We start from the raw sequence: 13011 nt of genomic DNA, 5'->3' as shown, positions 1-13011 counted from the left end.
TTTTTTGGATTTCTGATTTCTTCATCAGCACTGTCGTAGTCAATTGATTCGTGTACATTTATACACACTATGGATGTTATTTTCACCTAGCTTGCCTCAGGTTGAGAACATTTCCAGGCTGTTCTACAGGAGGACACACTATACCTCAGAATAGCAAATGTTTGTTTTGATTTTTAACGTTATCCCCATTGTTAAAATGAAACTTGAGTAGCATAGAAAACTGAGAATTAGCGCCCCCGGTTGACCTTTCACTGTAAGCGCAGGCAGGTCAGGCAGTCGAACGGCTTTCTCGACGCCAGCAACGCAAACGCCATCTTAAACTGACTGACTTAACTACTGAATCAGCAGCCCTGTGGGACGAATCTGGGTCAGGCATTCGGAGACGAAACGGCGTCTGGAAATCTCCACTCTTCGCATCCTCGCTGATATTTACCAATCTCTCGATCAATCGCGACGCTTTATGGTCCAATGTGTTTGAGCGGTCGGGCAGCCCGAACGCAGTTTTGTTGTGTCGGACCTGGTTGACGCTCACTGGTAGCTTTTTTATAACAAGCAGCTGACTGAGGTGAAATCAGGTAAGAGGAAGACTTTTGGGACTCTTTGTTCGTATCCGTGTTTGACTCGACGATTGCACGTTGGCAGCTCGACATTTTCTCGAACGTGCTAAGTATGGCTTTGGCTAAGCTACATGACATGCTAACGCGCGTGTGTAAGCAAATTACTCATGCGGTCGGTTTTAGCCAATGCTAGATATAACCCGAGAGTCAGAGCTAACTGCATTTTGGGTTATCTTGGCTGGGAAACCAGTTTTGGCGAGTCGAAGATAACGTAGTGTTTATGATTTGCTCATGAGACGCTCGTGTTTGTTGTGGCAAAAGGGAGGCGTGTCCACCCTCTTGAATGTGATCGCTGATCATTTATCAGATGAGCCGAGTCGTTGCAATGCTGACTTTGACAATATGTCAACCTACCATACGTCATTATCCCCATTTGCCCTTCTGAATGAAAAATGAAAATTATTTTGACAGAATATTACCGGGCAACGGCACTCGTAGTAATAATTGATAATCTTATTATATATGAAGAGCGTATGAATACTGTTAAAACACGTAAATTCCATCAGTTGAGTGTAATAACATCTGTTATCTGATCAAGCATATTTACATAATTACGTGATTGCCATGCCCCCCCCCCCTTAACAGTCGACCATTTGTAACCTCCAGGATGAAACGAGGACTCCAGGGAACTAAACAGGAGGATGGGGGCGGCACCAGTAGCGGGTCTCTCAAGCGGTCTCGTAAACAGAGGAGGGACACGGAACTTGACGAAGAAGCGGTCCACTGGGAATGCCTGCCGCAGGAGATCCTTCTCCACATATTCCAGTACCTGCCTCTGCTGGATAGAGCGTATGCATCTCAGGTACACATTTGAACAAATCTAGAGTCAGTACTATCAGTGGAAAGTACTCGGCAGGAATCAGTGGGTTGCCTCTTTTACACAGTCCCTTTACAACTGTTGGACTTCTACACGCAGAGAAAGAAAAATGTGACTGGCTGACATATAGTTTAAATGGTAATTTTAAGACAGCTATTGTGGAAATTGTATCTTCATTATCATAATTAACCAACATTATTTTCACATCAAAGGTGACTTCTCAGTTTTTGTTATTGTCATTTGCAAAATCATTCCAAAAGCAGTCCAGGGAATTTTGATATGGGTATGTAATGACAACCTAAATCAGGCATGTCCAAAGTCCGGCCCGCGGGCCAAATCCGGCCCGCGGTCGAATTTCATCCGGCCCTCTGCCCCTGTCATAAAATCAGTGCCGCCTGGCCCGCAGGTTGGGCGCAATGGAACACGTGTTGCATTGACTGAGGTCTCGTAGACTGGTGAGTGATGTTTCATAGAGTACTGCTTCCCTCTAGTGGCTAAATGAGTAATAGCATTCACTAAATGAGTAATAGCATTTAGACACTAGAGGGCATCACTCACGTGTTAACAAGACATCACTCCGTGTTTATATTGACTGATATGTCATATTTCAAATTCCTGTTTCAAATGAACCAAAAGAAATTCTTAAGATTGTTGAAATTAAAATAAAAATGGAAATGTGAAACAGACTGGCTTACTAAAATTTGTTGAACAATATTGTTGTTCAATGTAAAGAATGTCAGCCAAGGTCGGCCCCCCGACATTTTACCACATAAAATCTGGCCCCCTTGGCAAAAAGTTTGGACACCCCTGACCTAAATGAACTCCATAAATCAAAGATGTCAAACATGCTGCCCGTGAGCCAGAATCAGCTGACCAGAGGGTCCAATCTGAGCCATGGGGACAGAACAATTTTCAAATTTTCTACAAAATTAACTGTCGTTGCTGATTTTTTCCACTGGAGGGTGCTCTGATGACTACTTAGATAACATTCTCAAATCGTCTGCAACTCAGTATTGCAAGCCTGATGTTGAAGCCCTTGTGAAGATTCTAAAACGCCAATTTTCAGGAGCCAAGTAAACATGCTTCAGTTCAAATAAGATTGGTTTTCATCCACCATTTTTTTTCAGGGACTGCCACAATTGTATTTTTGTACATATATTTTATATAAATAGCCGAATAACCTCTTTCTCAATAGTTACCGCCATAGTTTGTGTGGTGTGATGAGTTTAGTTAAGATTGTCAAGATTTACCGATGGATATGGAAATTATGTCAATTTCAAATTATTTCGTTATCATTAGTTGCTCTATAGAAGGTTTGGCCACCGTGACTCTTAAATTGAGTTGCACGTGATTCCTAATAGTGTTGAAATTGCACTCTTTTTATTTGAAACAGGGTTTTCATCAAGATAATTCATAAATGTGAATATTTTGGAATCGTTTGCACCCAAAAATGGGGAAACGTGGATTTACCCGGTAGTTATAGTTTCTTGGGCCGCAAATGCACTGGTCCGGCCCACTTGAGATCAAACTGGGATGAATGTGGCCCCTGAACAAAAACAATTTCGACACCTCTATCCTTAAATCATTTGAGAAAACAACAATAAGAAGATGAGTTCAGTTTTCAGGTCATTACTTGCACTCCCTTCTAGTTAGGATCCATTACTTTCTGTGCACTTCCTCCAAGGAAGGGGTGTGACCTTTGACCCTGGTGGCTAAGGCAACATTGGACACATGGCTAAGTCTAGGTCATTTAATGTCATCACGGACTGAAAATACAGATGATGGTATTGAGAGAATTGTTGCTATTTCCTGGGTGTTTTAATTCTCGGGGTGACTCGGACCAGGCGGGACTGATGCGACTTGTATGAACGCAGGTGTGCCGAGGCTGGAACCACGCTTTTCACATGCCTGAGCTGTGGCGTTGCTTTGAGTTTGAGTTGAATCAGCCAGCCAGCTCCTACCTGAAGGCCACACACCCGGACCTCATTAAGCAAATCATCAAAAGGCACGCCGACCACTTGCAGTACGTCAGCTTCAAGGTACGAGCCCGTCGGCGAGGCGAGAACAGGCGCCGTTGCGGATGTGCCGTCTCGGCTCATATCGGAGTCTTTGTCATTCCGCACCCAAGGTGGACAGCAGCAGAGAGTCGGCAGAAGCGGCATGCGACATCCTCTCCCAGCTTGTTAATTGCTCTCTGAAAACGCTGGGCCTCATCTCCACGGCTCGGCCCAGCTTCATGGAGATGCCTAAGGTCAGTAGAATCTTCCGCGGTAGAATTGTCATACGTGTTGGAGTCCGACCAAATGTTTCCTCTGTAATAACACAGTAATTAAACAACAGCAACGATTTGACAAAAGCGTAGCATGGAGAAAATAATGACATCATCGCCGTCTTTCTGAGCACAATCGGATATGGTGCTTTTGCCTTCGAGATCTAAAAGTAAACTCACCTCGTTGTCCTTTTGCGGTATCTGTTCAAACAGTCTCACTTCATCTCAGCATTGACGGTGGTTTTTGTCAACTCCAAATCGTTGTCCTCCCTGAAGATTGATGACACGCCCGTGGACGACCCCTCCCTCAAAGTACTCGTGGCCAATAACAGCGACACGCTGAAACTGCTGAAAATGAGCAGTTGTCCTCACGTGTCACCCGCAGGTACTGACGACGACGAGAACAAATTAGGGGAATAGGGCCTCGTGATAAATCATCATTACCATTCGATTGATCTACAACAATTGTTGCTCTTGGTGTGCAAAGTTGCTGCAGCAATCCGTCTTGGCAAGATCAATTCTGTCCGGCCTCGTGGGCTGAACTTTTAACAAATAGAAAATGGGCAGAAGCGAATCTTCGGGAAGAAGCGAAAAGGAAATGAACTTTAGTTTTGGGTTTTTTTTGCAGCGCAATCCAAAATTTCTTGACTACTTCCGAGTATAAGCCCGACTGCTGGAGGCTGTAAATTTCCCCATTGTGGGACGAATAAAGGATATCTTATCTTATCTTAATTTATATAGTATAAGCGGAGCGCCGATGCGGATTTGGAACTGGGAGTCGCGGCTTGGAGTTTGAAGCGGATTATGTGGGACAGGAGAAGTAAACTAATCTCTTTTCGTCAACGGATGCTGCAGCTTCGTGTTTGCTTTCAAAACTTAGCTTGTAGCAGACGTGTGCACATTTTCAGCATGACGTCTCTGATCCACTGGAGAAAGGACACTTTGATCCTCTCCTCTTTCATCTAATAACTGCTTCAGACAACAAAGTGTATGCAGAAAATTGGTGAAGATTGCACGACTGTCTCTGTCCTATGTGTTGGGTTTTTTTTTGTTATTTTGACTTCAAAATGGCGCCGCGAGAGTGGCTGCCTCTCCAGCAGCTCCTATATTTTGTTGTTCTACTTCTTCCTTTCATAACTTTGCTGCTGTGAATTGGGAATTTCTCCAATGCGAGACTAATAAAGGTTTTCTTATCTTATCTTATCTTAATTGCGCACCTACGGTCTTTTCATCACGGCCTAAGTCCCATTCTCCTCTCTCAGGCATCCTGTGTGTGGCGGATCAGTGCCACGGTCTGCGGGAATTGGCCCTCAACTACCATTTGCTGAGCGACGAGCTCCTCATCGCGCTCTCCTCAGAGAAGCACGTTCACCTGGAGCACCTGCGCATTGACGTGGTGAGCGAGAATCCGGGCCAGCAGTTCCATACAATCAAGAAGAGCAGCTGGGACGCCATGGTGCGCCACTCCCCGAAATTCAACCTGGTCATGTACTTCTTCCTGTACGAGGATGAGTTTGGCCCCTTCTTCCGCGACGAGCTGCCCGTCACGCATCTGTATTTCGGCCGCTCGGTCAGCAAAGACGTGCTGGGCCGCGTGGGGCTCACCTGCCCTCGCCTGGTGGAGTTGGTGGTGTGCGCCAACGGGCTGCGTCCGCTGGATGAGGAGCTGATCCGCATAGCTCAGCGCTGCACGCAGCTCTCGGCCATCGGCTTGGGAGAGTGCGAAGTGTCTTGCAGCGCCTTTGTGGAGTTTGTCAAGATGTGCGGAGACAGACTGACCCAGTTGTCAATCATGGAGGAAGTGCTTGTTCCGGATCACCGCTACGGGCTGGATGATATCCACTGGGAGGTGTCGAAGCATCTGGGCCGCGTCTGGTTCCCTGACATGATGCCCACCTGGTGAAGTCGTTCCAGGGTGTGGAGCTGCGGCGAGATTTTTTTTTTTTTTTTTGGAGCGTTATTGCGAAAAAATGAAATGTACTCAAGTACATTTTACAACATGGACAAAATTCCATCGATTTAGATTTGGAGCTAATCCCGTGGGTTCCAAAAGAAATCTCTTCAAATTGTTTTCACGTCTGCCAGGCTGTTCTTTGTATATATTTATATATATCTCTCTATATTTTTTTCTGTATATTTATGTATCTTTAAATTAATTGTTTTTGTTTTGACGAAAAACTTCAGCGCTTTGTTCTCTCGGTAACGTACAGATTGGACAGAAGCAGATTTTAGGGATGACGTTTCCCGTGCGAATCAACAGAAATGTTTTGGAATGTAGGGGACATTGCGGCAGTGGTATCCTGGACGTCCGTATGTATTTATTGAGTAATAAACCGTACACCTCTGACATAAAGGAGAACCTTTCAAATTGGAATCACAATCTGCTTTGAATTTCAGCTTTTTACAGACAGTCCACCTTTGACATTGTCTCCAGTATACGGAGGCAACGGGGTGAAAGAAACACTTTTAATGGCCCTCACAGATCGCACGGAGAGATTTGCAGTGAATAACCTTTAAAAGCTCACATTTTTGTCGGTGCGATTAAAAATTTCTTCGTCGTAGGTTTCGGGGTGAACCACTAAAACCATATAAAGAAGTCCAGAATAAGTGTTGATTCAACTAATGTTTTAGTTACTATCGTGAGGGGTTTGGTAACAAAAAAAATATCCTTTGAATAGATCTCTTATTTATTACATATACATATGGCTTTCGTGGGCCACATAAAATGATGTGGCGGGCCAGATCCGGCCCTCGGGCCTTGGGTTTGACACCCGTGTACTAAGCAGTTATCCAGTGCTTGGCAGTTTTCGTCTCTGAATGAATTCTGGGTATATCCGTTGTTCTTCATCGCCAAGTATTTTAACTCAAGTTTTTTTTAAAAAGGCACCCACAATGTATTTGATAACCAACACACTTAGCGATACATGACGGTCTCGTAGCTGGGAATTGATGATGCTGTCTATGAGCTCCTGGGTTTTTGAAACGTAAAGTACAGTCCTCAGGATTTACACGTACTCTACTATACATTTAACACGTTTATAAGGGCCTCTAGCTGTACTGATGCAAGAGCATCATCTCAGGTTGAATCTGAGCAGACCGATATCTATTTTGTACGACTCAAAAGTCCGGTTAGTTGGGGTTTGTATTTGTATTTTTTTTTGGTATACGAGCAAGAGGAACCTTGAACAGTAGTCACTGTTCATATGTAATTAGAATTCAAAAATGGAAATCATCCCGAGTAAGTGCTCAACTAACGTCTCGGCGGGTGAAACTTTATTGCTGTCTGTCAGTGAGATGTTTTCATTTTTCACTATTTTTCCTGGCAGTCAAGCAGAATGTAACTGGATAAAGTCTTAAAATACACAAAGCACATCTCTTGCCTGTGGACTCACTGAAGGACATCACCCTTGGACTGTTCAATAAAGGAACCCTTTAAATCATTGTGTTGAAACCTTCCATTCGTTTTTATGCACCGCTTTACCTGTTCAAGGTTGACGATCAGGCTTTTGTTATTTATTCATTTATTTGTAAATGTTCGCCATCTCTTACAGGGGTGCATGACCTTGGCAGTGGGCTTTGTTCTTTTTTTTTTGCTATACGGTAAAATATCTTCATAAATGCAGACCGTGTATTGGTGGACACAACCTTTGTTCATCTGTCCGTGTGAGTGCACAATAGTAAAGCTAGAAATAATTTAATTCTCCGGGCATGAGGACTTGTGCAGTTAATTTTTTTTCTCAAATATTCATTTATTTATTGGCCAGAAGTTTGTCAGTCTTGTTTTAAATTGAAAACCAGAAGCTAATTTTCCGTGAAACATGAATGCAACATGACTCTACAGCTACATACCCGGATCTTAAAGCAGCATTTGTTTTGTTTTCTGGAATTCAAGATTCTCAGCCACTGTCCTTATTTTCGCCACGGTGTGAAATAAAATGCGCTGTTAAGCACGGATAAATGTACCTGCATATGCAGAATGGCTCAACAGTTATCCGGGTTTGGTTAAATATCTCAGTAGATTTCAACATCAATGCCTGGCAGTCGAGCTAATGTAAACCAAAAGTAACCAATTAGAGTTCACATATGTTAAAGCGGTTCGATTCGATTCGATGCACTTGGATCTTTTTAATCAAAACCGAGTTTTGGATTTAAATCAGAACACATATGTGGAACAGCGACATTTACAGGTTTAAATGCGCCAGTAGCTGCAGCGTGAGGGTGAACTTCCTATCCCTGCGAGAGTGGAGTTGTCTGAAGCGGAGTCTTCGTCCAGCGGGCAAGTCTCTTCACGTAGCGTGACGACACGGGCAAGGCTTCGCCCAATCCCAGGAAAAAAAACTGAGCTCAGAGAGAAGAACCAACGCTTCAGTTCACCAAATACGTTTCTATAGATCTTGAATGTCTAGAGGTGATGCTGGGGGTGGCCGGAGTGACGGGCAGGTGAGCGTCAACATGAACATGAACAGCGAGCATTCGCTGCTGCTAATTCCAGAGCTAGCTAGCTAGCGCTAGTCACTGGCGAGCCAAAGCTAACGTCATTTTAACAGGACGTGTGCCCGACTATATCCAAGTTCCTAATTACGGACTGATTATTAAAAGAAATGTACAGTTTGTCTAAAGACATGTTTTTACTTTTGAGCGAACGTTAGCAAGTTAGCATGCTAATTAGTTTTTTTTTCAACCCTGCAACTTTTCTTTTTGCAATTGAGTATGTATGTCGGCATGGGCAGTAATAACCGAGTGGACACTTACTAATTCGTCCATGCCAAGACAAAGTCTGTTGGTAGGTGTGCGTTTTTGAGTTTAGGGGCGAGGCCACATCGTCGTGCTTCTCTTTCTCACCGAATTCTACGATGAGTTCGCGTGGAGTCATTTTGGTTTCCTCCCCTGATTGGCTTCGAAGTAACAAGTGCTGGAAGAAATGTCGTTGTAGATCATAGGGGTCAAACTCGGGTCCTGGAGGGGCACTGTACTGCATGTTTTCCAAGTCTCCCTGTTGCAACAGAGCTGATTTAAATAATCAAATTGTTCTAATGCTGTCTCAGAGCTAGCTGATCATCTGAATCAGATGTGTTGCAGCCGGGAGAGATGGAAAACGGGCAAGACAATGGCCCTCCAGGCCCGGAACTGGACATGCTTGTTGTAGATGATATTGGAGTTGTGTGAAAAACGCCAAGATTCATCAAGTGTCGTGTTAAATGACTAATTTATTGCTTTCTCGTGTCACGCAACAGCATCGCCAATGCCCTGGCCAGTGCAGCCTGTGAGCGATGTAAGAGTGGCTTTGCTGCCACTGAGAAGATTGTTAACAGCAATGGAGAATTGTACCATGAGCAGTGCTTCGTGTGTGCCCAGTGTTTCCAGCAGTTTCCGGAAGGACTCTTTTATGAGGTAGTGCTTCATTCCATGTAGGTCTCATTATCAAGCATGACTCACGGTAATAAAAAAAAAAACTGTCTCTGATTACAAGCACTCTTCTGATTTGAAAATGCTTTTCTCCAATGGATCTCATTTGCTTTACAGTTTGAAGGCAGAAAATACTGCGAGCACGACTTTCAGATGCTCTTTGCTCCCTGCTGTCGCCAATGTGGTGGGTGTTGAACTGTACTACCTTAAGAATGAATCTTTTTTTTTACAATCAGTAAAACAAGATGAGATGAAACCAAACCGCAAGAATGTAAATTCCACATTGACTGGACTCTTGATTGAATGTACCAACGTCATGAAATCCACTTTGTAAGTTGAAGTACAAGAGCTGATTAATGGGATTGCCTGATTGCATTTATTTAACAATGTGAGTCCCGTTTTAGTTTTTAGGTGATGTCCCGCACTCGTTTAGCTAATGATAAAGTGCAGCAATATGTGGAAATACTGTATATTTAATTCATTCATTCATTCATTCATTCATCTTCCGAGCCGCTTGATCCTCACTAGGGTCGCGGGGGGTGCTGGAGCCTATCCCAGCTGTCTTCGGGCAGTAAGGCGGGGGACACACTGAATCGGTTGCCAGCCAATCGCAGGGCACACAGAAACGAACAACCATCCGCACTCACACTCACACCTAGGGACAATTTAGAGCGTCCAATCAGCCTGCCACGCATGTTTTTGGAATGTGGGAGGAAACCGGAGCACCCGGAGAAAACCCACGCAGGCCCGGGTGAGAACATGCAAACTCCACACAGGGAGGCCGGAGCTGGAATCGAACCCGGTACCTCTGCACTGTGAAGCCGACGTGCTAACCACTGGACTACCGGGCCGCCCCTGTATATTTAAAAGTTTTGTTAATGTGGGGGGAAGAGTACTCGACATCTTGTGGAATCTAACAAGGGATGGTTCATACTTGAACTTCCCTACGTACAATTTGAATTCATATCAGCAACTAGGAACACGAGCTGTTGATTCGCTCAATGATCCTTTTCCTCTGATTCCAGGGGAGTGCATATCAGCAAGACCGAAAAAAAAAAAAGTGACGTAAATCTATCACTTGTGGTCTCTTTCAGGTGAGTTCATCATTGGTCGTGTTATTAAGGCCATGAATAACAGTTGGCACCCTGACTGCTTCTGCTGTGACATCTGCCAGGCTGTGTTGGCCGACGTGGGCTTTGTCAAAAACGCTGGCAGGTTTGTCTGCGTTCCGAAAGCCTTGATACCGAGTGGGTTTATTTGAACCGCAAAACTGTTGCCAATTGGAGCAAATCATTATTCCTCTCCACGTGTTCTACCTCGTCCAAACACTCCCAAATGCTCCTCCTCTTCTTCCAGGCACCTGTGTCGCCCGTGCCATAATCGCGAGAAGGCCCGCGGCCTCGGCAAGTACATCTGCCAGAAGTGTCACGCCATCATTGAAGAGCATCCGCTGATCTTTAAGAATGATCCTTACCACCCCGACCACTTCAACTGCAACAACTGTGGGTCAGTACTCTCGCTTCGCGCTCCACTCTACACACACACACACACACACACACACACACACATCTCCAAGGTACAGTGTCGGTGCGCACAGATGACACTTAACAATATCTGCGCGCGATACGTATGGCTCGTCATGACTGTGCCGCACTCTCCACAGGAAAGAGCTGACGGCTGAAGCCAGGGAACTGAAAGGCGAACTTTTCTGCTTGCCCTGCCATGACAAGATGGGCGTGCCGATCTGCGGCGCATGCAGGAGACCTATCGAGGGGCGTGTGGTCAATGCCATGGGCAAGCAGTGGCACGTCGAGGTGTGTGTGCAAAGGCCGGATTGCTAACTTGGTCATTTTGCATTGAAAGTCACACTCCCGATTTGAATTTGACACACTTGAGTAAATCTTTTTTCTTTAGAGAATGTGAATAGTATTTGCTCTCACTTATTCACTGGAACCCGTTGTTTTTTTTTTTTTGTGTGTGCTTGCAGCATTTCGTTTGCGCCAAGTGTGAGAAGCCATTTCTTGGCCACCGCCATTATGAGAGAAAGGGCTTGGCTTACTGCGAAACGCATTATAACCAGGTCAGAAGAAAAGCGTCCAGCTAAAATGCTTGCGTTCCTCCAAATATATAATCTCTAAATATCTAACTTTGCTCCGTTTATTTTTAAGCTGTTTGGCGATGTGTGTTACCACTGCAACCGTGTGATTGAGGGCGATGGTAAGTTATTGATCTAGAAATTCTCAACTCAACTGTATTTCTCGAGCACTTTAAAACAACCACCGCTGGATACAAAGTGCTGTACATGGAGCAAATATCACATATATGAATGAATGAATGAATCCTTTATTGTCATTGTACACTTGTTACGAGATATACCGTATACAACAATAAAGCAATAAATTAATAACGAAGACAGTAGAAAGCACAAAGATGGTAAAACTGAGATCAAGTCTGAGTCAAAAGCCAAAGAACACAAGAGAGTTTTGAGATGAATTTTGAAGATTGGCAGCGAGGGGGCTTGCTGAATTTTCACTGGGAGGTCACTCCAAAGAAATAGACCAGCAAGAGAAATGTCTCGAGCCTCCGCTTAGTTCTAGGTACCTCAAATAGTGTCTGCTCCGCATACCTGAGGTACCGGGCAGGTGTGTGTGTGTGTGTGTGGTGGGGGGGTCAGACAGGTAAGGTGGAGCGAGGCCATCTCAAGACTTGAAAACAAATAATAGGATCTTAAAAAAAGTCTCAAGAATGTATAGCGAGCCAGTGAAGGGACGCCAGAGTAGGAGTTATGTGCTCCCTCCTACGAATACCTGTCATCAGATGAGCAGCAGCATTTTGGACCAACTGGAGACCCCTAATGGAGGACTGCCTAACTCCAAAGTGAAGTGCATTACAGCAATCCAGCCGGGATGTGACAAAGTCAAGAAATCTCTTCAATAAATAAAGCTCATTAGCCCTATTGGGGGGGCAGCGGTTACGACAGTGAACGGCTTAACATGTTATCAGGGTACAGGTTAGCATAATTGGTGCTTGAAAGGGTTAAAATGTCAGTGAGCATAGCATCGATTAAAATGGAGTACTTCTTATCGGTCATGATATTACAAATGCCTGGACAGTAAAAATGTTGAGCTGCAGTATTTCTCCCCCCAGTGGTGTCTGCTCTCAACAAGGCCTGGTGCGTCAGCTGTTTCTCCTGCTCCACTTGCAACGCAAAGCTCACCCTCAAGTAAGTGATTGCGCTCCCCGCAAACTCGACGAGCAGCCCGACTAACCGAACAATACTTCCTTTATGTCGTCCAACATTGTCATCTTCTCATTTGTCCCTTCCGGGTTTCCCTCTCTCTCACTCTCAACATGCTTCACGTGGCGTCTCTTATGTTCATCCCAGAGATAAGTTTGTTGAAATTGACCTGAAGCCCACGTGCAAGCGTTGCTATGACTGTTTGCCCGAGGAGTTGAAACGCCGCCTGGCCCGCCGTGAGCGCGGCGCCAAAGAGCGCAAGAAAAAGCCCGCTGCTTCTCAGTAGAATTCTTTGATAAGTCGCCATCGCTTCTGCCGGCTGCTGCGGTTTCTTGCCTTTCTTTTCCTTCTGTGGCATGAAGATGCATGACACTTTTTCCACTGTGAGTTGCGGGAAACGGCAACCGAGCCCTGCAGTGAAAAGTCTCAACAAAATAATTGAATGCAGTTTCAGTAGTTCAATTATTCAACACAAACAGAGGCGCCTTCACATGCCGAGCTTAATATTAGTCAATTGAATACATTTGGAATCTTAACCTGTTGCTCCTTCCTATTTTGCAGGAACAAGTTTGTTGAGTTTGACATGAAGCCTGTTTGTAAAAAGTGCTATGAGAAGTTTCCCCTTGAGCTGAAGAAAAGGCTGAAGAAGCTGGCTGAGTCTTTA

At 44.7% G+C, this 13011-nt stretch overlaps 2 protein-coding genes and 1 long non-coding RNA gene across 4 annotated transcripts; 2 read left to right on the top strand and 1 right to left on the bottom strand.

Annotated features, from left to right (window-relative positions):
- The first annotated feature begins 226 nt into the window (after positions 1-226).
- LOC127599058 (F-box/LRR-repeat protein 3-like) lies at positions 227-7143 on the top strand. Of its 2 annotated transcripts, none has more exons than XM_052062717.1 (6): positions 227-575; positions 1203-1419; positions 3309-3473; positions 3563-3685; positions 3917-4088; positions 4966-7143. In XM_052062717.1, the coding sequence occupies exons 2-6, from the start codon at positions 1225-1227 to the stop codon at positions 5604-5606; spliced, it is 1296 nt and encodes a 431-aa protein (XP_051918677.1). In that variant the 5' UTR covers positions 227-575; positions 1203-1224; the 3' UTR covers positions 5607-7143. The 2 variants fall into 2 exon arrangements, with proteins under 2 accessions (XP_051918677.1, XP_051918676.1); XM_052062716.1 differs by having other exon boundaries at positions 239-575; positions 1224-1419.
- On the bottom strand, positions 1111-3309 carry LOC127599120 (uncharacterized). The gene is made up of 2 exons (XR_007962001.1): positions 2247-3309; positions 1111-1732 (listed from the first exon to the last, which is right to left on the bottom strand). It is a non-coding gene; the product is annotated as an uncharacterized LOC127599120 (long non-coding RNA).
- A 791-nt stretch (positions 7144-7934) lies between the features above and the next one.
- On the top strand, positions 7935-12664 carry LOC127599087 (LIM and senescent cell antigen-like-containing domain protein 1). Its single transcript, XM_052062759.1, has 10 exons — positions 7935-8143; positions 8938-9094; positions 9227-9293; positions 10204-10324; positions 10466-10615; positions 10773-10923; positions 11097-11189; positions 11278-11326; positions 12257-12332; positions 12495-12664. Exons 1-10 carry the CDS (start codon positions 8115-8117, stop codon positions 12631-12633), a joined length of 1032 nt encoding a protein of 343 aa, XP_051918719.1. The 5' UTR covers positions 7935-8114; the 3' UTR covers positions 12634-12664.
- Positions 12665-13011: the final 347 nt, after the last annotated feature.

The sequence above is a fragment of the Hippocampus zosterae genome, chromosome 4 (assembly GCF_025434085.1).
Source record: "Hippocampus zosterae strain Florida chromosome 4, ASM2543408v3, whole genome shotgun sequence".
Taxonomy (NCBI): domain Eukaryota; kingdom Metazoa; phylum Chordata; class Actinopteri; order Syngnathiformes; family Syngnathidae; genus Hippocampus; species Hippocampus zosterae.
This window is presented reverse-complemented; position numbering and strand designations above follow the sequence as displayed.

Bases quoted from the DNA above. Each gene is read 5' to 3' on its own strand.
- LOC127599058 (XM_052062717.1), top strand. From the start codon at position 1,225: ATGAAACGAGGACTCCAGGGAACTAAACAGGAGGATGGGGGCGGCACC. The intron at 1,420-3,308 runs GTACACATTTGA...GTATGAACGCAG, and splicing joins ATAGAGCGTATGCATCTCAG to GTGTGCCGAGGCTGGAACCA. The intron at 3,474-3,562 runs GTACGAGCCCGT...TCCGCACCCAAG, and splicing joins TGCAGTACGTCAGCTTCAAG to GTGGACAGCAGCAGAGAGTC.
- LOC127599087 (XM_052062759.1), top strand. From the start codon at position 8,115: ATGCTGGGGGTGGCCGGAGTGACGGGCAG. The intron at 8,144-8,937 runs GTGAGCGTCAAC...GTCACGCAACAG, and splicing joins GTGGCCGGAGTGACGGGCAG to CATCGCCAATGCCCTGGCCA. The intron at 10,616-10,772 runs GTCAGTACTCTC...CACTCTCCACAG, and splicing joins TTCAACTGCAACAACTGTGG to GAAAGAGCTGACGGCTGAAG.